The sequence below is a fragment of the Galeopterus variegatus genome, unplaced genomic scaffold (assembly GCF_000696425.1).
Source record: "Galeopterus variegatus unplaced genomic scaffold, G_variegatus-3.0.2 Scaffold6975, whole genome shotgun sequence".
NCBI lineage: Eukaryota > Metazoa > Chordata > Mammalia > Dermoptera > Cynocephalidae > Galeopterus > Galeopterus variegatus.
Genome location: NW_007733086.1, coordinates 28,315 through 50,717, shown reverse-complemented (window position 1 = coordinate 50,717; position 22,403 = coordinate 28,315). Strand labels below are relative to the sequence as shown.

Genomic DNA, 22,403 nt, shown 5'->3' with positions numbered 1-22,403 from the left:
ATAGTGATCTTATTAAAAAGTAAGTCATTTCATACGTCATCTGTCTTTTCAAAGCACTCCAAGTAAAAGCGCAAATCATCAATAAGACCTTAACTAATCTGCTTCTCCACACCCCCCACATTTTTTTTTTTAACTTCATCTCCTACTACTTCTTCCTTACTTACTCTACTCCAGCTGCACAGGTTTCAGGGACACTCCCACTTCAGGGTCTTTGCACTTGCTGCATAGCTTGTTCTTTCACTACTTTCATGTTTTGTGCAAACGTACTCTTGGTGAGGCTTTTCCTGATCTGTTTTTTTTTTTTTTTTTCTTTTTGTCTTTTTTCGTGACCGGCAACGGATCGCAACCCTCAGTGTTGCACCCGCACCGGACCGGGACCGGCAATGGGATTGCAACCCTCGGCGCCGCCCCCGGACCTCGCCCAGCCAGTGAGCGGGAACCGGTCCGTATGTGGGATCCGAACCCTCGGCGGGAGCGCCGCCGCACTTCCCAAGCAGCGCACTGTAGCAGTGCGCCACCGGGCCGGCCCCCCTGATCTCTGTTTTTAAAACTGCAATCCACCTTCCTTTTTGGACTTACAGTGTCCTACTTATCACCACATGCCAAATGTATTTTACTTATTTATTTTGTTTATCCCTCTTCCTCTCTGCCCATGTAAGTTCTGGGATTTTTGTCGCAGGGATTTTTGCCTTTTTGTTCCTTGCTAAATCCCCAGTGCTCTGAACAGTGTCTGGCACATAGTAGGCGCTTAATAAAAACTTGATGAATTAATGAGTTGGAATAAAAGCTGTAAATACTGAAAACGAAGAGGTAAAAGTGCTATGATCCACCACCCAGAAAACTGTATAACAGTAGATCAGGCAGTTAGCGCTAATCACAATTTAGCAAGTTCTTTGAAAAATGTAATGAACTCAAGATGACATTCAAAATGTGAACAAAAAATCCCCCCAAAGAACAAAAGGGAACAAAAGCTATAAAATACCTCAGAATCAACTAATAAGAATGTGTAAGATCTGTTCTATAAATAAAAATATAAAACTTGACACAAGGTTATAAAACAGGAGAGGAAGGAAAGGAGAGACACATCATGTTTCTGAGTGGGAAACTACAAATTCAATATGATTATAATACAGATTCTCAATAGAAATTTTTATGGAACTTGACAAGCTGGTCTTATCCTTTATCTTAAAGCAAAAATGTTTAGTAAAAGCCATGGAATCTTTGAAACTAAGGTAGAAGGATGTGTCCTAGCAGCTGTAAACGTAATCTATGTACTAGAAAGTTCCAAATGCTAACATACCTCAAAGCTCTGATTATTTTTTTAAGTAATGTTTCTATGAGAATAGGTAATTGTATCAAGTATAGATCCAAAAAATAGATGTAGCTATATATAGCAATTTAGCATTGCTACAAGTGGCATTCCACATTAGAGGATTAAAAGGGTCAATATATGGTCAGAAACAATCATTTATTTTTTTCAGAAACAAAATGCAATTAGATTCCTGCTTCACAAACGTGAAAAAAGTTCCAAAGGAATAGAGGTAAATATTTTTTTTAAAAACTCACACATATCATTAAAATAAAATATTGGCATTTATTATTTTGTTTACAATACTAAGTCGGAACTGCACAAAAGGAAGACATAAAAACCTTAAGCTTAAAGTAAAGATAGATTTAATTCTATAAAACTTTAAAACTTCTGCATGAAAAAGATACCGTAAGCAAAGTCTAGAGAATTGGAGAAAATATTTGCTACATATGGCCAAGACACAACTTTTTTAATATGACAAAATATATAAATTATTTAGAAAAATCCAAATGACTGAATAGAAAATGGACAAAGAATATAAACATGCACTTATAGAAAAATAAATGTAGATGATCAATAAACATTTGACAGCCTTCCTAGTGATTAGGGAGAATGTAAATTATAACTGGTAATTCTAATTCTCACCATTAGATTAGCATTAGTTGAACTGTGGTAATACATGGGTTAGAAAGTTGTAGGGGAACAGGTACTCTGCCATATTGTAGGTGAATGGTTTAAGAAAACAGTTTGGCAAGATCTATGAAAATTTAAAGTGCAGATACCTCTTAACCTGGCAGTGCTGCTTTTAGATTTCTTCTTTGCAGAAACTTTTGTACTTGTGCCGAAGATAGATATATAAGGTTGCTCACTGAAGCATTGTTTGCAGTAGCAAGCAAAAATAATAAAAATCCTGAATGTACAATTGTAGTGGCCAGTTAAATAAAAACAAAATAATGTAGTACAACAATTTTTAAAATGAGGTTCAGTTATATGTATTAAGTTGGGAAGATCTCCAGGGTATGTTAAGTAAAATAAACATGTTGATGAGCAGGTACGTATCTTATGATTTTGTGTATGTAAAAACAAACACCCCCCCTCCAAAAAACCCACCCAAACTATGTATTACTGAGAAATCCATACTAAATCGTTCATATCAGTTTTCTATGATGAGAATCAGATTGGTATGAAGATTCATTTTGTAAAACGTTAAAAACACAAAGCATTCAGAATATAAGGAGACTATATTAGTGTTTTAATTGTTTAATATTCAAGATTAAAAAGTTACTGTAAATTATGGAGGAAAAACAGGTAAAAATAAAATTTTTATTTTTTCCATCCATTTCTCAGGAATCAGAATAAAGAAATACAAACAAACAAGAAAACATACCTGGCTGTTCATACAGCTATTGTTATAAAAGCAGTGAGCCGTGAGTTAACTGTTACGTATAAGATGGAAGATGGGAAGAGCAGAGATGATTGTTTAGAATTCAAAAATATTCTACCAATGGCTAACTTTATTGTCAGGAAAACAGTGAGGTGTAGCACAAAGAAAAAGTTCAAAGTCAGGGTACCTGATTGCTCCGGTTCTAATGGTGGTAATCTTTATCAGCCTTGTGATCTTGGGCAAATTTCATCTGTTTAGGTCTTGCTTTCTTCATCTTGTCATTCATTACGTCTATATTCTGAGTCTGAATCCAGGGTAAATCAGAAATAAATTATAGTCTGAAAGCAGTAGATTTGGTGTAAGCTGCCTTATTGGGTCTGCTGAATCTATACGTCTTCTAAAGATAGAACTTTGTAAAGTCATGTATGACCACAGGCCATCTACCCAGGTTGTGCCAGCCATGCTTAGGTAGACCTGGAAACTAGAAGGCAGTGTTATTGTTGGGTTTGGTGTATGTATGAAAGCATCTATTAAAAAAAAAAGACTGATTGGATTATCCAACAAACTCATAGTGGTGACCTCTGGGGATGAGGATCAATGAAGACCTTAGTTTTATATCTAATATTCTATTTTTCCTCCCAAAAGGATAATAAATTAACATTTTACATACATAATTCAAAAATTCACTCATGTAGATAAAAGCCAATATGCCAGAATGTTAATAGTGGTTAATTCCAGGTGCTGGGAATATGGGTGATTGTGGTTTTCTTTATATTTGTCATTTTTTTTTTTTAGTGCAAAGGTAAATAATTCAGTAAGTGGCACATTTCATGGTTAAGTGACAAATAATAGGCTGTGTTCTGGTCAAAAATTAAATTTCGGAAAGGAAGGAAGAAAATGTACAAAGGAAAAAAGAACTGAATTTAGTTTTACTGATTTGACAAGAAAATAAGAAACACTAATTAGGATGTTGTTTAACTGTGGTAAGAGGAAGATATTTCTTCATTTTATATGCTTCCACTTTATTTGGCCAAGACACTTGCAGGAAAGAAGCCTCTATTTTCAGTACTGTCTTGGCTTTCTACAGCAGTAGAGGGGAAACTGTTTGTTTCTTGCTCACATGACCTGTTCATGTTTTTTGTCACTGGCCAGCTGTAAGTTTGAAAACCAAACAGCTCTTGGTAACCTTGGCAGCCAGTCAGCCAACTGTCCAGATGGGTTGGAAAATGGGCCAGAAGACCCACTCGAAGAAATATTTCTTGTGCAGAGAATGATGGCAAGAGCCATCTTCTGTTAAATATAAAAAAGCGGGGAGGGGCAGGCAATCGTCATTTCCCAGGGAAAGAAGTTTTGTTACTTTAATTTTGATTGCTTTTCTGTTTCTGCCCTGCTGCTTCTAAAACCTTAAGTTACTCCACATGACCCTTTCCATGCTAATTTTGATTGTTTTTCTGTTTCTGCCCTGCTGCTTCTAAAACCTTAAGTTACTCCACATGACCCCTTTCCACCCAGCCCCAAATTATGAGAATGTTCAAACAATACAGAAAAGATGAAAGAATAGTATGATGAATATTTGAATACTATGTAGTACACCAGTAGTACAGTGAATACTTGAACACCACATAGATTCAACAATTTTTAACATTTTGCCACATGTGCTTTATCTTTTTTTCCCACCCTCAATCTTTCTTCTGTTATGTTAAGTCTTTTTGAAGTAAGTTTCAGACATCATGATATTTCATTCCTAGGAATTTCCTGATACATCTGCTAAGAAAAAGGACATTCTGTATAACCACAATAACTTTATCTCATCTAAGAAGAGTAACAGTAGTAGATCCCTAATAGCATCAAATACCCAGTCTGTATTCAAATTTTCCCAAATGTCCCATGTGTTTGCTCTTTTTTTTTTTTTTTATCAAATTAAGGTTCAGACATTGCATTTTGTTGTTGTTCTTTAATCTCTTTTACATGACAATAGTTTTCCCTCCGTGTAGTTTTTTGTTTTACATAACATTGATTTTTTTAACTTCTGAAAAAAATTTTTTTTAATTGTGTTAAAATACGCACAACACGGGCCGGCCCGGTGGCGCACTGGAGAGTGCGCCACTTGGGAGCACGGCGGCGCTCCGTTGCCGAGGGTTCGGATCCCATGTGGAGACCGGTTCCCGCTCACTGGCTGAGCGCGGTGCGGGCGTGACACCGAGGGTTGCGATCCCGTTACCGGTCAGTAAAAAAGACAAAAAGGAAAAAAAAAATATGCACAACACAAAATTTACCATCTTAACCATTTTTAAGTGTACAGTTAGTTCACTGGCATTAAATATATTCATATTGTTAGACTAAAGTCACTGCCATCCATCCACACAACTCTTTTTATCTTGCAAAACTGAAACACTGTACCTATTAAACAATCATTTTCCACCCCTTCTTCTGCCAGCCCCTGGCAACCACCATTCTACTTTCTGTCTCTATGAAGTTGACTGTTCTAGGTACAGTAGTCCCTCATCTGCCATTTTGCTTTCTGAGATTTGTTACCAGTGGTAAACCATGGTTAACATACTAAATGGAAAATTACAGAAATAATTCATAAGTTTAAAATTGCTCACAAGTCTGATTTGCATGATGAAATCTCATGCTGTCCTGCTCTGTCCTGTCTGGGATGTGGGGCATCTCTTTGTCCATCGTATCCGTTATGTGTATGCTACCTGCCCTTTACTATATGGGAAAAACCACAGTGTATGTAGGGTTCGGTACTATCTGTGGTTTCAGGCATTCACTAGGATTCTTGGAACATATCCCCCACAGATAAGGGGGGATTATCATACCTTATAAAAGAGGAATCATACAATATTTGTCCTTTTGTGGCTGGCTTATTTCACTTAGTATAATGTTCTCAGAGTTCATCAGTGTTATAGTATGTTTCAAAACTTCCTTCCTTTTTGAGACTCTTCAATCTTTATATTCCATTGTATGTATATATCATGTTTTGTTTATCCAACGACTTGGGTTGCTTCCACCTCTTGGCTATTGTGTATAGTGCTGCTGTGAACATGGGTATACAAATATCTCTTCAAGTCCATGCTTTCAATTATTTTGGGTTTATGCCCAGAACTGGAATTGCTGGATCATATGGTAATTCTATTTTTAATCTTTTGAGGAACTGCCATACTGTTTTCCAAGTAGCTGCACTATTTCACATTCCCACCAACAGTGCACAAGGGTTCTATTTTTTCCAAATCCTTGACATCGCTTGTTATTTTCTGTTTTTTTGATAATAGGCACCCTATTGGGTGTGAGGTGGTATTTCATCATGGTTTTGATTTGCATTTCCCTAATGATTAGTGATGCTGAGCATCTTTTCATAGGCTTATTGGCCACTTGTATATCTTCTTTGGGGAAATATCTATTCAAGTTCTTTGCCCATTTTTTAATGAGATTATTTTTTGATGTTGAGTTACAGGAGTTCTTCATATAGTCTGGCTATTAACCCCTTGTAATATACGTCCTTGCAAAAATTTTCTTCCATTCAGTGAGTTGCCTTTTCACTCTGTTGATTGTGTTCTTTGATGCACAGAAGTTTTTAATTTTGGTGTAATCTAAGTTGTCTGTTTTTCCTTTTGTTGCCTGTGCTTTTGGTGTCATATCCAAGAAATCATTGCCAAATCCAATGTCATGAAGATTTTCCCTTAGGTTTTCTTTTAAAAGTTTTATAGTTTTAGTTTTATATTTAGGTGTTTGATCCATTTTGAGTTAATTCTGTGTATATAAGGTAAGGATCCAACTGATGTCAGAAGTAGGGTCTAGGTGGTCCAACAGTTGGCTGCAACCCACTCTGTCCTCTTACCAGGTTCTTAACTCTGCCACAGGCAAGAATTCAAGAGCAGAGTCACGGTACAAAATGAGAACAAGTTTAATTAACATAATGAATTAGAGATACAGATTTCACAGAGAGAGTGCAGCATAGCTTCAGAGACTGAGCAGGGCCCTGAGTTTAATACTCAAGTAAGAAATACATACTTAAAGTTCAGTACAGAGTACAGGCTGGCTCAAGAGAATGATAAGCTGCTTGCTGAAAGTAAGTTTGATACAAAAAGAAAGAAATACACACTCTACAGGCAGAGTGTGGGCTGGCTCCAGGAGAGTGAGCAACAGCCCTGCCTTCTGCTGTGAATTGGCTTTTATAGTTTTGTTGCCTAATGAATATTCTATGAAGAGGGTGGTTCTCAGTTATGTAAAATAGCCTTGCACATGCTCAGTTGTTTTCTTGGAGCATGTTCATTGGTAAAATCCTGTCACATACCCCAGGCATATTCAAGAATATTCTGTGCTCTCTAGCACCTCTAGTGGAAGGTCATTCAGCTACCAGGGTTATATAACCCCTCTGTACTGAGCATGCCCAGCCACTGGTTTTGCATAAGCCAGTCCCTTGTGGTCTCATTTTCCCTGTGTTGGTGCTGAAAATAGGTCTAACTGGCAACAGTAGCTTTCCTCTAGGGGAGGGCCACTAAGAGGGGCCTGAGACCTTGGCAAATGACTTGAAACCCAGAGGCATGTCCTGTAATCACAGCCCAGGGAAACTGAGCACCTCCTATATCACAACTTCATTCTATTGTGTGTGGATAGTTTTCCCAGCACCATTTGTTGAAAAGAGTGTCCTTCCTCATGGAACAGTTTGGCATCCTTGTCAAAAAATCATTTGATTGTATATGTGAGGGCTCTCATTTTGTTTCATTGGTCTGTATGTCTATCTTATGCCCGTACCACACTGTTGATTACACTGTTGCTTCATAGTCAGTTTTGATATAGGGAATTGTGAGATCTCCAACTTTGTTCTTTTTTTTTTTCAAGACTGTTTTGGCTATTTGGGGTCCCTTGAGATTCCATATGAATTTTAGGATGGAGTTTTCTGTTTCTGCAAAAAACATCGTTGGGATTTTGATAAAGACTGCACTGAATCTGTAGATTGCTTTGATTAACAATATTTCAGCCTAACAATATTAAGTCTTCCAATCCACAAACAGAGGATGTCTTTCCATTTATTGTTGTCTTCTGTAATTTCTTTTGGGAATGTATAACTGGTCCAGTTTCTCTGAACCCTCACCAGCATTTGATATTGTCACTGTGTTTCATTTTAGCTATTCTAATAGATGTGTAGTAATATCTCATTGTGGTTTTAATTTGCAATTCCCTAACGGATAATGATGTTGAACACGTTGTCATGTGCTTATCTGCCATTTTTGTATCCTCTGTGTTGAATTATTTCCTCATGCCTTTTGCCCATTTTATAATTGGATTGTTCATATTTTATTGTTGAGTTTTGAGAATTCATTATGTATTCTACATGTGGTCCTTTTTCAGATATGTGGTTTGCAGATATTTTCTCCCAGTCTGTAGCTTGTCTTTTCATTCTTTCAACAGAGTCTTTCACGGAGCAAAGGTTTAAAATTTTGATGAAGTTCAAGTTATTTTTATTTGTGTTTTTTGTGTGTGTGTTTTGTTTTTGTTTTTTTATTTGTGTTTTGTTTTTGGGTTTTGGTGCTTGGCCAGCACAGGGATCCAAACTCTTGATCTTGGTATTTACAACTTTGTACTCTAAGCAACTGAGCTAACTGGCCATCCCCATAGTTTTTTTTCATTTGAGGGTCACACTTTTTGGTGTCAAGTCTAAGAATTCTTCACCAAACCCTAGATACTGAGTATTTTCTTCTAAAGGATTTTATAGTTTTACATTTTACATTTAAATCTGCAATCTATTTTGAGTTAATTTTTGTATAAGGTATAAGGTTTAGGTTCATGTTTTTGCCTATGGATATCCAGTTGCTCTTGCACCATTTATTGAAAAAATTATTCTTCCTCCATTGAATTGCTTTTGCACCTTTGTTAAAAATTAGTTGGCTGTACTTGTATGGATCTATTTCTGGCTACTGTATTCTGTTCCATTGTTCTTTGTGTCTGCCCCTCAGCTAATACCACTCAGTGTTGATTACTTTAGCTGTGTAATAAGTTTTGACATCAGGTAGAGTGATTCCTCTCACTTTATTTTTCTTTTTCAACATTTTTTTTTTTTTTTAGCTAATCTAGGTCTTTTGCCTTTCCATATAAATTTTAGAATAATCTTTTCTACATCTACAAAAAATTTTGGATTTTGATAGGAATTATGTCAGACTTGTATGATGGTACTTCAAAAAATTTGTGAAAAAATAGAATTAAAAGATAGTATGAATCTTTCCATGAACTTTATGAAGTACCCTTGTGTATCAGTTTAAATATTGATATCTGTGCTATGTTGAGACTTCCAGTCTGTGAACATGGTATGTCACTCCATTTATTTATATCTTTAATTTTTTTCTTCAGTGTTTTGTAGTATTTAGCATGTAAGTCTTTTGCATGTTTTATTAGATTTATACCTAAGTATTTCATTTTCTGAGAGATTATAAATGGTATTGTATTTTAAATTTTGGTTTCCGTGTATTCATTACTTTCATATAGAATTACAAATAATTTTTGTATGTTGATCTTGTGTCTGCAGTCTTGTCGAACTCAATTATTAGTTCTAGGATTTCTTTTGTAGATTCCTTGAGGTTCCCTACCATCATAGACCATCATGTCATCTGTGGATAGGCCATATGTGCAAATAAGTACAGTTTTCTTTCTTTTTAATCTATATGCTTTTTATTTCCTTCTCTTGCCTTATTCTGTTGGCTAGAGCTTCCAGTATTAATGTTAAATAGGAGTGATGAGAGCAGACATCCTTACCTTGTTCCTGATCTTAGAGGAAAAAATTTGGTCCTTTACAATTACATATAATTCCAAACTTTGCTTGGGAGGATTTTTTGGATATTCTTTATCAAGTTGAGGAAACTAGTCTATTCCTCATTTTCTGAGTGTTTTTATTGTGAATGAGGGTTGAATTTTGTCAAATGATTTTTCTGCATCACTTATATGGTTGTGTGATTTTTCTTCTTTAGCCTATTAATATGATATATTACATTGATTGATTTATGCATAATGAATCAGCCTTGGGTATCCCTGGGATAAGTTCCACTTGGTCATGGTATATAATTCTTTTCAGATGTTGCTGAATTCTCTTTGCTAATATTTTGTTAAGGGTTTTTACATCTATATTCATGTTGAATATTGGTTTGTAGGTTTTTTTCTTTTTTTGTACTGTCTTTGTCTAGTTTTGGTATCACTTGGAAGATTGTGAAAGTCTTGATGCAAGACAGTGATAATGACCACTAAGTCATGGGGTGAATGAGTTCGGTTGTGGAATGTCAAAAAGAATCCAGTGGGGCAAAGGAGTTCAGGGAATTAGGGAAGGGAAATAGTGTTGTTTGGCTGGAAATACTATTGTTTGGGTGAGGGTAGGGAAGTGTACTGGAGCAGATTCAGTAAGTGGTAGAGATGAAGCCTGATTGTCATGGATAGAACAGTTAGTGTTGTTGGTTTGTGGAGGATCTTAGTTAACGATGATGTGGTAGGGCTGGGACTATATTGACTGTAGGGAGAAGATTAAATATAAGAGTATTAGAGAATGAATAGTAGAGGCAGATCCTGGACCTGGAAATGATGGGGAGACCAGGTAGAAAGATCAGTCTTGAGTAGGAAATTGGGCACCTCTCTTTGGGGCTTCTAGGAAGGAGGAGGGAGTGGATATGGAGAAAATGGATCCTTAGAAATAATATTAATGTCTGAGAGTGCTTCTCCTCTCACTTTGCTTGAGAGCAAGGGGATATAGGGCTGAAGGAATAACAGACTTGCATAGAAATGGGAGCAAGTATCCTCTGCTGACACTCTCCACAGGGGTAACTATGGGGATGAATTAGAGCTTTGTTTAGGTCCTTGGAACAATTTTTGGTTTTTGTGTGTTTTTTGTTTGTTTTTGTTTTTGAGACAGACTGATAAGGACCACAGTTATGGCAAATAGTGTAGAAACTCTTCTTTGGATCCTCAAAAATGAGAAGTCATTGGAAGTTCTTGGAATCAGCTGCTGAGTCTCAGTCCTTTCCAGTATTGACCATGAGAGGGCCTTTGGCTACGTCCTTTGTTGAGCCAGAGAGCCACTTACCATCCAGTTCATAATCAACAGTCCAGACTTTGTCTTCAGACCAATTCTACATAATCTCTTCCAGAATATGGAAGAGATGGGGACCCTTCCCAATTCATTTTATGGTTCCTTTACCAGAACCAGACAAGCACCAATTTCTGTCCTTAGCAAAGTGATTTCTTTTCCTCATGCCTTCATTGTAGTACACTCACACGACATGTTGCTATTCTCCTGGGGCTGTGCTGGCACTCAGGAAACTGTTTCTGTTCTTGTTGCAGTTGCAGCCGACTCCGCCAGGTTCAGAGCATCCTGACCCAGAGCAGCAAGTCTCGGCCCGATGGGATCCTCTGCATCCTAGGTCAGTGCTTTTAACAAGGTGGGACTCAAGGCTGGGACAACTTGATTTCTTGTTCACAGGAAGTGGTAATAGTATCATCATGAGATAAGCTGTGAAATAGTGTCTTTTCCTAGCTCTCATCCCCCTGAAATCTGTTGCTGTTTTAATGAACTTGAATGAAATATCAGTCTATCAATACCATTCTTGGAGCTTCTTTTTGCCCCACCCCCCTCCTCTTAGCCTGACATAGACAGATACCTCCACCTACCTCCTGCCCTTGACACTTCTCTCTTGTTCAAAGCCATAGGTCTGGGACTTCACAGATACCTAATAACCAGGTAGTATATATACCTGAGGCATTGAGAGGCAGCCCCACTAGACTGTAAGCTTCATGAGGGCCATATGCAGGTCCTGCCCTTGACACTTCTCTCTTGTTCAAAGCCATAGGTCTGGGACTTCACAGATACCTAAGAACCAGGTAGTATATATACCTGAGGCATTGAGAGGCAGCCCCACTAGACTGTAAGCTTCATGAGGGCCATATGCAGACATGTTCACCAGCATACCCCAGTATCCAGTATAGTGCTAGGCCTTGAGCCTTGTATTTGTGAAATGATGGGTGTTTGTGGTTCCAGTCACTTGTCTTCTTTTTCACATCTTTGGGATCTTTTCAAATCACCTTAATCTGCCTTTATTTGATCCCACATGTTTTGGTAAAGATCTCTTTGAGAAGTGAATATTTTTCTGACCCCTATTCTTAGGCCAGTTGAAAGTATTCCAATTTTCAGAGATTAACAGCCTCAATAATCTGTGCTGTTTGATTGTTTCACCTATATAGATCTTGGAATCCAAGTTAGGGTACCCGATGCCGAGGCCTGTTTCTTTCACAGAGAGTTGCTTAGTTTGGTTTCTGGCACAAAACTGGTCTGAGCTGCTGCCTTTAACTTGACCATCACAGTTTTGCTGAGTAGGGGCAAATTATTGGGACTCATTTGCTCCCCTTAGAACAGTACAGCTGATCAGATCCTTTTTTGCCTCACAGGAATCGATAGCAGGTACAATGAAGGCTGCAGAGAGCTGGCAAATTATCTTCTGTTTGGTTTGTACAATCAGAATACTAGTGATTTTGAGAAAACGGGATTTTCTGAAGAAGTTCTAGATGGTAAGTACATAATGGTAAATTCTGTGCGAGAGAGGTCTGGCTTGTTTATTTCTTTGTATCCTTATTTCATGGTCTTTTTATGGGAAAATATGATCAAATTTAAAATAGTCCAAAGCCCCAGTGAATTTTTGCTCTTTTAATAATGAAAATAGCATTTATTCATTGCTGATATATTAAGTAATATGCTCCTGTTGGTCACCTGCTGGATGATAAGAAACTAGCAATAGTAATTTTCAGAATATATTTGCTGGGTTAATCAGCTTTAGGGAAAAAAGTATAAACATCAGTGTTTGGCTTTATTTCTTGTTAGCAAGGTACTGGCTTTCCTCTTAATTGCCCACTGCCTCTTCACGCTGAAGGTTTCAGATTATGTGTTGTTGTCCTGTGAATACACTTTCATTTGTGAAGCAAGGATGACCCTGTAGGTTACTCCTGCAAGAAAGACTTCATGTGGATCTTCAGCTGATGAACAAAGGCTCTTTGTCCTGCTGTCTCTGGGAATTGTTTTCTATGTGACTTTAATTCATGATGATGCCTCTGAGTACAATGCAGGCTTTCTGCTTACGTTCCCTTTCCTCAGCTCTGAGACACTCTGCCTGTGTTGATGCTGCTGTGGGCTGTTGCCCAGGAGCTATCTCTGATATCACATACTTAACATCATGACTTGTCTGCCAGATGGGTCAGGAGACACAGAAATAGACAAATAAAGCTGGACAAGAGACAGACCGCTCTTGTGAGGCAGCTGGGGGAAGTACAAAAGCAAACATCTGATGTGAAATAATGTTGCTGTGGGTCTAGTGCAATGGTTCTCAACTGGGGGCAGTTTTGTCCCCCCAGGGACATTTGGCAATGTCTGAAGATATTTTTGGTTGTCAAAACTGGGCAGGGGATGCTACTGGTATCTAGTGGACAGAGGCCAGGGATGTTGCTAAACATCCTATAGTGCATAAGGCAGTCACCCACAACAAAGAATTAAACTGTCAGTAGTGCCGAGGTTGAGAAACCCTGGTCTAATATATGTGAAAATTCTTCTGCGGTAAAGTCCATAAATGTATTAATTTTTATACGTTGATTAAACCTTTCCTTTTTGTTAGGGAGTCCAGAAAGAGTAGACTGAAATTATTCCTTCCGTTATATTTTTTTCAATTCAAATTTGGTTTCAGATTTTGATTTAAAACAATTTTTCCTTATACTGTACAGCATCTGCTGGTTTGGAAAGAAATAATCCTGGCAGTTTGTAGCAGCCACATAATTTCACTGCAGCCAAGGTTGCTAAGGATGTTACAGTATTGAAATTAAGGAATAGTTTAAATCCTCAGAGATGTGCTTTTTTGCTTATCTTTGTGTTTATCTTGTCACTTGGCACAATGTGTGCTTAGGAAATGAGCATTTTCTTCCAAATTAATAAATTCATTTTTAAATCCAAGAAGTTACAAAGCTGAAATCACTAGCCTTATATGCTTCCACATTTCAATCTCTGATTATATGAGAGGAAAAAAAGGCCAACATGGGGGATTTATTTTAAAAAGAAACTTTTAAAATAGTTCACGTATTTATCCCTATTTTCATATGCTTTCTTCTTCTTCTTTTTTTTTTTTTTTCTTTTCCTTTTTGTCTTTTTTTTACTGACCGGTAACGGGATCGCAACCCTCGATGTCGTGCCCATACCGGGGACCGGCAACGGGATCGCAACCCTCGGTGTTGCTCCCGCACCATGCTCAGCCAGTGAGTGGGAACCGGTCTCCACATGGGATCCGAACCCTTGGCGGGAGCGCCGCCGCACTCTCAAGCGGTGCACTCTCCAGTGCGCCACCGGGCCGGCCCCTTCTTTTTTTTTTTTTAAAGATGACTGGTAAGGGGATCTTAACCCTTGACTTGGTGTTACCAGCACCACACCCTCCTGAGTGAGCCATGGGCCGGCCCATATGCTTTCTTCTTTAACCTGTCTGTACACTTTGTTAAACTTTTGTTCATAATGGTGACATCAGAGTCCTGTGAGATTCTGAGAATGCTTAATTAGGTCTAGTAGCTGTTGTGTTACATCTTTTATTAGATACTAATTCTTCACAGTACGTTACACTTTAGTGTAGTATAATATACACCAGAAGCCCCCATTCTTTCCAGGTGACATCAAACTCTCATAAGCGGGTAGTCTAAAACTGATTCAGGACAGGGCTCTTTGGAAGGGGTGTGTGAGGAAGACCAGTATTCTGAGAGATGAGAGGGGGCCCTCCTTTTCCACCCTTTACTATCATTTGACTCTAGTGCTTGCCTGAGAATCAACTGTGAAGAGGCTGCTATGTACTTTATTCTCTAGAAACTCTGGGCCTAACCAGGTATGGAGCTCAGAGTGGCTTAAAAGGCCAGAATCATGGAGCTTTATTTCAGGAGTCTACCTAGCTGTGTGGTCATCTGTGGTCAGTATTTATTGAGTTTATAATATATTTTCATAAAACATGGTATGTTATACTATATTACTGTGTTGGCATTACCCTAAACCTGCTGCGTCTGATGCTCCCCTCCCCCATGTGCCTTTCTTAGAGCCAGCTACCTCTTCCAGCAGCTTCTAGCTTCATCTTGTTAGAGGGAGGTCTAATGGCTCTGGTTTCTTAGGAGCCATGGAATGGAGCCTCTGTTCTTTTTCTGGAAGTATGATTGCTTTCATTCTCAGTGTTCAAACTGCTTTAAAATTCCTGCCCCATTCCATGGCTCTTCTGTTTACCTGGGTTTATTTGTACCTTTAGGCATGCTTTACTTATAACCATTGATGGCTATTTCTTAAATCTGTGAGCTGCTGATCTATTTACAGAAGCCTTTTCCACTTGCCTCTACTTCCTTCCTCCCAGTCTTTCCTTGTACAGAGTTCACCACTATACACAGTAACCCTTGTCAAAGCTGACAAGCAGCATCCTGTTGGGCCTACAATTGCCTTGAGCCAGATAAGCCAACAGCCAAGAGCTTTAGACACTGATGTCTGTGGGAGAACTAGTTACTGGACATATTTAGTTCTATTTTTCTGCCTTAGTGGATTTAGGCTGTGGAGTTTCCATTTGGTATTTATCTCTGCAGTGAAATACACAGCTGTGTTTAGTACCACAGACTTGACTATGTTGAACACCATGCTTCAGTAGGTGAAGGCTTTTCTTATGACTTATTCTGTGCTTGTATTGCCATACCAGAAGGGCATAGTATGGGAGCATTGCATGGACGCTAGGAAATCCTTGCTTGCGTGGACGCTAGGAAATCCTTGCTGTCGGTGCTTGAAGGTTCTAAAGTCACTGTCAAGCACTGTAGTGGATTGAATTATGTCCCGCCCAAACTCCCTGAAGCTTGAATTGTGTCCCCCAAATTTTATGTATTAGAAACTTAACTGTAGTGGATTGAATTATGTCCCCCCCAAACTCCCTGAAGCTTGAATTGTGTCCCCCAAATTTTATGTATTAGAAACTTAGGGCCGGCCCGCGGCTCACTCGGGAGAGTGCGGTGCTGATAACACCAAGGCCCCGGGTTCGGATCCCATATAGGGATGGCCGGTTAGCTCACTGGGTGAGCGTGGTGCTGACAACACCAAGTCAAGGGTTAAGATCCCCTTACCAGTCATCTTTAAAAGAAAAAAAAAAAAAAAGAAACTTAGCCCCCGCTGTGACTGTTAAGAGGGTGGGAAATCCTACTATGGTAATTGAAAGGTGGAGCCTTGAAGAGGTGATTGGATTGCAGGACTGTGCAGTAGTGAATGGATTAAAAATGGTGGTCAGGGGCGTGGGTCTGAGGGCTTTAAAAGAAGAGGAGAGTCTGTCTCTCTCTCTCTGCTCTCTCTGCTTCCACCGTCTTGCAATGTGAGACACCTGGGTGGCTATTGCCACCACCAGATGGACTTTGGACTTCCCAGCCTCAGAAACTGTAAGCAAATAAATTTCATTTTCTTTATAAATCACCTAGTTCCGTGTATTCTGTTATAAGCAACACAAATGGACTAATACAAGCGTATTGCCTAATTAAATAATTTTCAGTTTAAAGTTTTGTAACATTGTTGCTGAAGTAGTTTTAATGGTTTTACTAATTATGTGGGCAGAAATTGTCTAAAGGAAATGCCTTTGACAGTCTTATGTTTTGATTTTGTTTTTCTTACAGATGTAATTATATTGATTAAATCAGATAGTGTCCATCTGTACTGTAATCCTGTAAACTATCGCTATCTTTTACCCTATGTGGCACATTGGAGAAATCTGCATTTCCACTGCATGACAGAAAATGAGGTGAGAAGAAAAGATAGAATAAGTACTTAGATATACTCAGAGAATATACTCTTTAAGGAAAGTGTTGATCTAGAACAGGAGGCCCCTAAAAAAAATCAAATTACAGAGTGTGGTTGCACAAAAAAAGTTATTTGTTTGAAGTAGAAAGTTTCATATTTCATTATGAGGCTGCCTTATAAATTCAGTGCCTGAAGGAGACAAGACGGGGCTATGGCCCTAGTAGCAGGCTTGTGAACCCCCCTTCCTACCCACTGCTTTATCACCAGTCTGAGCCCCATCTCTCAGGGGACTAGTGCCTAGGGACTGCCCTAGGAGAATTTTTAAGCTTTGTGATATTCCCATGTTTAGATTTTGTGGTATCTGTTTCTGTTTCCCTTTGGGCCCTTTTCAAGGGTTTGGCTGGAAATCAAATTGGGATTTGAGATTTGAGATTTTATGGAAGTCATGTCCCTGATAGTGGTCAAGAGCCCTTCTTTCCATGTGAACATTTGAGGGAGTTTTGAGGACAAGTTTTATTTAATGCATTTAGGTCTCCTGATCCATTTTGTGCACGATAGAGATAAGGGAATGACAAGTGTTTCTGACCAACAAGTACAAAAGTTTGGCTTTGGAAACAACCACTTGGGTGTAGTCCCTATAAATGTCATTTGAGACAACTCTTATTAAAATACAGACAAAATATGAGACTTTGTAGAACATCTTAGCAGAGACTGTTTTCCTTTTAATTCTCTTCTTTAGTATGAAGATGAGGAAGCTGCAGAAGAATTTAAAATTGCCAGCTTTGTGGATATGGTTCGAGACTGTAGTAGAATTGGCATACCTTACAGCTCTCAAGGTGAGTATCTGACAGCAACCCATTTAAGCACGTTTCTTGGATGGTGTATGAATTGAATCTCCCTATTTCTCCTTTCACTGGAGGCATTCAGCTGGGAAATCCCTTGTTCCATTTTTGCTAAAGGCAAGCCATCAAGCAGAATGAAACTTGGGAACTTTCCTATGCAAGCTTGTAGTCATAATTGTGTAGTTTCTGCAGCAGGCCAGCTATGGTCAGGTAGAAGAACTAAGAGATTTAGCACAATTGACATCTAGTCTATATCACTTACTGTACATAGAGTTTAAATATACGGCCTCTTGGTAATAAGAAATAATAATTTGGATAGCTTTAAAAAAACATGCTGACAGTGAGGTTCCAAAATGATGTGTACGATACAGGAAGAATGCAACAGATTTAGCAGAGCTTATTTTGTAACAAAAATAAAAAAGCCCTTGCACTTCAAAGCTATTGTTACCAGAAAGGAAAAATTTTTGTCTTGGTAATTTTCCCCTGAGGAAGTTGATTGGCTCTGTTTCTTAAGGGAGAGGAGCCAAGTTTGGGTCTGTTAATAATTGTACCCAGTAAATGATGCAAGCCAGATGTAATAGACTACTATTTACTCATTTATTTTTTTACTTAATTACTTACTTAGGAAACCGAATTGTGAAAATATCCTGTAGAGAAATCTGAATTTATGTAACTTGTTTATGGTTTGAATTTTCCTTGGCTTTCATATTGTATTTCTAGTTTCGATATCTAACCATTTTATCTGTTTGAATTTTATTTTGCAAGATGAGGTCCTAATGAACTTATGAGAAATGATCCCTGTCTAACTACATTAGATCAGGTTTAGACTGTTATATCAAGGATGGTATTTGATATGCATTGTTGTATTTGATTCCTCTAGGTCACTTGCAGATATTTGATATGTTTGTGGTGGAGAAATGGCCAATTGTACAGGCCTTTGCACTTGAGGGCATTGGAGGGGATGGATTTTTTACCATGAAATATGAGGTATGTATGAAAAGCAGTATGCCTTGTTTTTGTCTGCCACTGGGCAGTTTTTATGCATACCTACAATGTAGGTATACATTATTATAACACTCTAAAAAGCTGGCAGTTACCTTCCAAGGTCATGGAGCAACTTAGAAGGCTTGAAATGGAAAACAGTTGCTGTTAAAGGCTAGTCCCAAACTGAGCCCTGTGTCTTCTCTTCTTGGAGTTCCTCTCCATCCTCCTTCCTCTCTTTTCCCCATTCTGGGTTAACTGTTCTTCCTTTCTACTTCTGTAGCACCCTAGGATAACTCCTGTTACAACTTTTATTGTCCTATTAGTATACATTTGTCACACATCCCCACTCACCCACCCATGCATCCTTGTCTCTGGACTGGAAGCTCCTTGAGTACAAAAACAGAGCCTTTTTGGTGGTGGTGTTGCTATCTCAAACTCAAGAACAATGAAAGGTACAGTGCACAATTTTGTGTAAGTACTATATACTAGAGGAATGGAAGGGTTAGTATTGTAGTAAGAACAATGTCTTTTATTTCGTATTCCTTGCATCTAGGAGGTGACCAATAAATATTTAAGTGAATTAATGAGTGAGTCTGGGAGTGGGGGTTGTCCAGAGTACAGATTAGGGAGAATGGCCTGTTAAGTTAGCTGCACAACCACAGACATCCATGTGCCTCCATAGGATCCTTACTGAAATGACCTGCCCCCAGTACAGGAAACCAAGGAGGGGGAGCATTGTTATGCTAGAAATAGGAGCATGCTGTTAGAGAGAGAGAGAAAGTGGGACCTTTAGAAGCAAGGCACAGGCCTAATTTCTAGCACTCTTTCTGAGAAGTACTAGTGTCCCTAGGAAATGATTAGATGCTTGCCTGGCAAAACCACAACACACCCTTTAATGTGGAGCAGGATGAGCTGTAAGGCTGAAGGGAAGCATACCACCTGGACTCCACTTTTCCTGCTCCAAAACCACAGTATTCTCACGTTGACTAGTAGTAGCAGAATATCAGCAAGGCTATGGAAGCTGCCCCTGACAGGAAGTAATGCTCTCTAATTTAAAAGAGTAGGATCCTGAAGGGAGGCAGTCCATAGGGGTAGAGGAAGCTTAACATTTTTACAATAATGGTAATATTTATTTTTAATTAATTATATGAATTAGGCATTTATAGAGTGCCAGGAACTGTTCTAAGCACTTCCTGTGAATTGACCAATTTAATTCTTACAGTACCTACCTTTTAGGTAGGTACTATTTAATATCCCTGTTTTACAGAAAAGTTAAATGAGTTTCTCAGAGTCGCGGAGCTAGCGAGTGGCAGGGCTGGGGACAGGTCTGGATGGTCTGGCTTCAGAGCCTGTGCCCCTAACCCCTGGGCTGCAGCTAGAATCTCACCAGAAAGCAGTGCACTGGGAGGCTGCATAGTTGATGCAAGTGAGATAGACTTTCTGGCTCCTGCCTTAAGGTATATCACACCATGAACTCACATTTAAAAATAACAAAATCCCCTCCCAGAAAACCCTTTGAAAGGTTATATAGATCTTTACTGTAGGGTGGTGTTTTTAGGGGTTGGGATGGACCATGAGGCAGAAACAGCATATATCATGTAGTAAGAGTTCTATTAAGTCTTCTTTCAAGGTTCCTTTCTCCAGATCCTGCTCTTCTCTGTAGCTGCTAATTTTCATTTCTCTCAGATACTTTCCTTTCTCCCCTACCTCAGGACTCTTCTTTACCCTGTTCTTGCTAGTCCTTTAAGGTATGGAGCAGTTTGGCCTATAGATGGCTCTGTCAGTATCCTCTTTATTGCATTCTGATGATCTGATGACTTATGTTTATAGACAAACATAAGATCTGCACATTGAAGGGTAGAAATAAGAATTATGAAAAGATTCAATAAAATATAAGAACATAGCATATTACATATAGGGACAGGTCAGTGTGCTTATTTAAAAGATTTTCTCCAGGAAATGAAATAAAAATTGAGAAAAATACCTTTTTTTCCCTACTTTTTTAAGAATGAAGTTTGGGGGGCCGGCCCGGTGGCGCACTGGATAGTGCGCTGCTTGGGAAGCGCGGCGGCGCTCCCGCCCGAGGGGTCGGATCCCACATACAGACCGGTTCCCGCTCACTGGCTGAGCGAGGCGCGGGAGCAACGCCGAGGGTTGCAGTCCTGTTGCCGGTCCCTGGTCCGGTGCGGGGGCAACACTGAGGGTTGCGATTTGTTTCCGGACACGGAAAAAAAAAAAAAAAGGAAAAAAAAAGAAAAGCTGTTCTAGGGCCGGCCCGGTGGCGCACTGCTACAGGGCGCCACTTGGGAGCGCGGGGGGGCCCCCCCCCCGGGGGCGGGGCCCACATACAGACCCGTTCCCGCTCACTGGCTGAGCGAGGCGCGGGAGCAACGCCGAGGGTTGCAGTCCTGTTGCCGGTCCCTGGTCCGGTGCGGGGGCAACACTGAGGGTTGCGATTTGTTTCCGGACACGGAAAAAAAAAAAAAAAGGAAAAAAAAAGAAAAGCTGTTCTAGGGCCGGCCCGGTGGCGCACTGCTACAGGGCGCCACTTGGGAGCGCGGGGGGGCCCCCCCCCCGGGGGCGGGGCCCACATACAGACCCGTTCCCGCTCACTGGCTGAGCGAGGCGCGGGAGCAACGCCGAGGGTTGCAGTCCTGTTGCCGGTCCCTGGTCCGGTGCGGGGGCAACACTGAGGGTTGCGATTTGTTTCCGGACACGGAAAAAAAAAAAAAAAGGAAAAAAAAAAAAAAAGGAAAAAAAAAAAAAAAAAAAAAAAAAAAAAAAAAGGAAAAAAAAAGAAAAGCTGTTCTAGAGTACAGAAGAAGGAATGAAATAGATTAAATCAGTGGAGAAGAATATGATGAAATGGAGGATAGAGAATGGAAACTGGTGATATTGAAAACAAAGGAATTAATTGCTGTGTAATAGTCTGTACCTCCTTCTGCCACCTTCCTCTACCCCTCAGAGAGAGAGGCAAGTACATATTTACCAAATGCCACCTCCACCCTAAGAAAAACAAAAACAGGGTGAGTGGGTTTTTTTAAAAAGAAACTGAAAAACAAGACAAAACAAAGAGAATTCATTGGCTAGTATAGCTTTTGTTGCCTGAGAGTGTAGCTCTCTACATTTTGGCATTTAGATTAAGGGTTAGCAATCCAGAATAAGACTCTCGTGCCTGTCTGCTCTCCATTAAAAAAACTTCCTGTTAGTTGACAAGCTCTACTGAGAGCATTAAGATTACGCCAGCCCTTCGATTGTTTCATATGAAAATATGAACAGGAAACCAAAGATTACAAGACATTTGATTAAATACCTGTAACTCGAAAGAAAAAGACCAAGATTTTTTTTAAAAAAGATTGATTCATTAAGACCCAAAGATAATTTAAGATGTAGAGGAAAACTTAAAACACAAAACTGTCTTTAGTATACCCAGAGAAATGTAAGATTTGACAACTATAGAACAAGTGCATGTTGTGATAAATGAATATATGGAAAGTAAGAGCTCTAGGATATTACAATTGATAAAATAGAGGGGTTGGGAGGTAAAGTTAGGAAAATCTTTAAAAATGTAGAATAAAAACATCAAGGAGATAGAACATATGAGAAAAAAATTAAAAGACTTTAACTTTTAAAGTTAGAGGACTGATCCAAGAAGTCTAATATATACCAGATTCTAGAAAGAGAAGGCAGAAATATTACAAGGAAAGAAATTTTTAAAAAATAAACATTTCGGGCTGGCCCGGTGGCGCACTGCGCTAGTGCGCCTCTTGGGAAGTGCGGCGGCGCTCCCGCCGAGGGTTCGGATCCCACATGCAGACCGGTTCCCGCTCACTGGCTGAGCGAGGCGCGGGAGCAACGCCGAGGGTTGCGATCCCGTTGCTGGTCCCGGTCCGGTACGGGGGCAACACTGAGGGTTGCGATCCGTTGCCGGACACGGAAAAAAGACAAAAAAAATGAAAAAATAAAAATAAACATTTCCATCGATAAAGAGAAATAAAAGCTTTTAAATTAAATCACTTGGCAGTATGAACGGGAAAGAAAAATAAAAACCTTAAATCTATCTCTGACTTTTGAACACTAAGG

The 22,403-nt window shown here is 39.3% G+C and overlaps 1 protein-coding gene across 1 annotated transcript in view; it reads left to right on the top strand.

Annotated features, from left to right (window-relative positions):
* The window catches only part of LOC103606941 (uncharacterized protein C20orf194-like), a 58,237-nt gene that overhangs the window by 9,087 nt on the left and 26,747 nt on the right, over positions 1 to 22,403 (top strand). Inside the window, exons 2-6 of the mRNA XM_008591506.1 lie at positions 11,019 to 11,098; positions 12,120 to 12,239; positions 16,371 to 16,495; positions 17,234 to 17,330; positions 18,217 to 18,323. Of these exons, the coding sequence (XP_008589728.1) occupies positions 11,019 to 11,098; positions 12,120 to 12,239; positions 16,371 to 16,495; positions 17,234 to 17,330; positions 18,217 to 18,323 (529 nt within the window). The remainder of the gene's footprint in view (positions 1 to 11,018; positions 11,099 to 12,119; positions 12,240 to 16,370; positions 16,496 to 17,233; positions 17,331 to 18,216; positions 18,324 to 22,403) is intronic.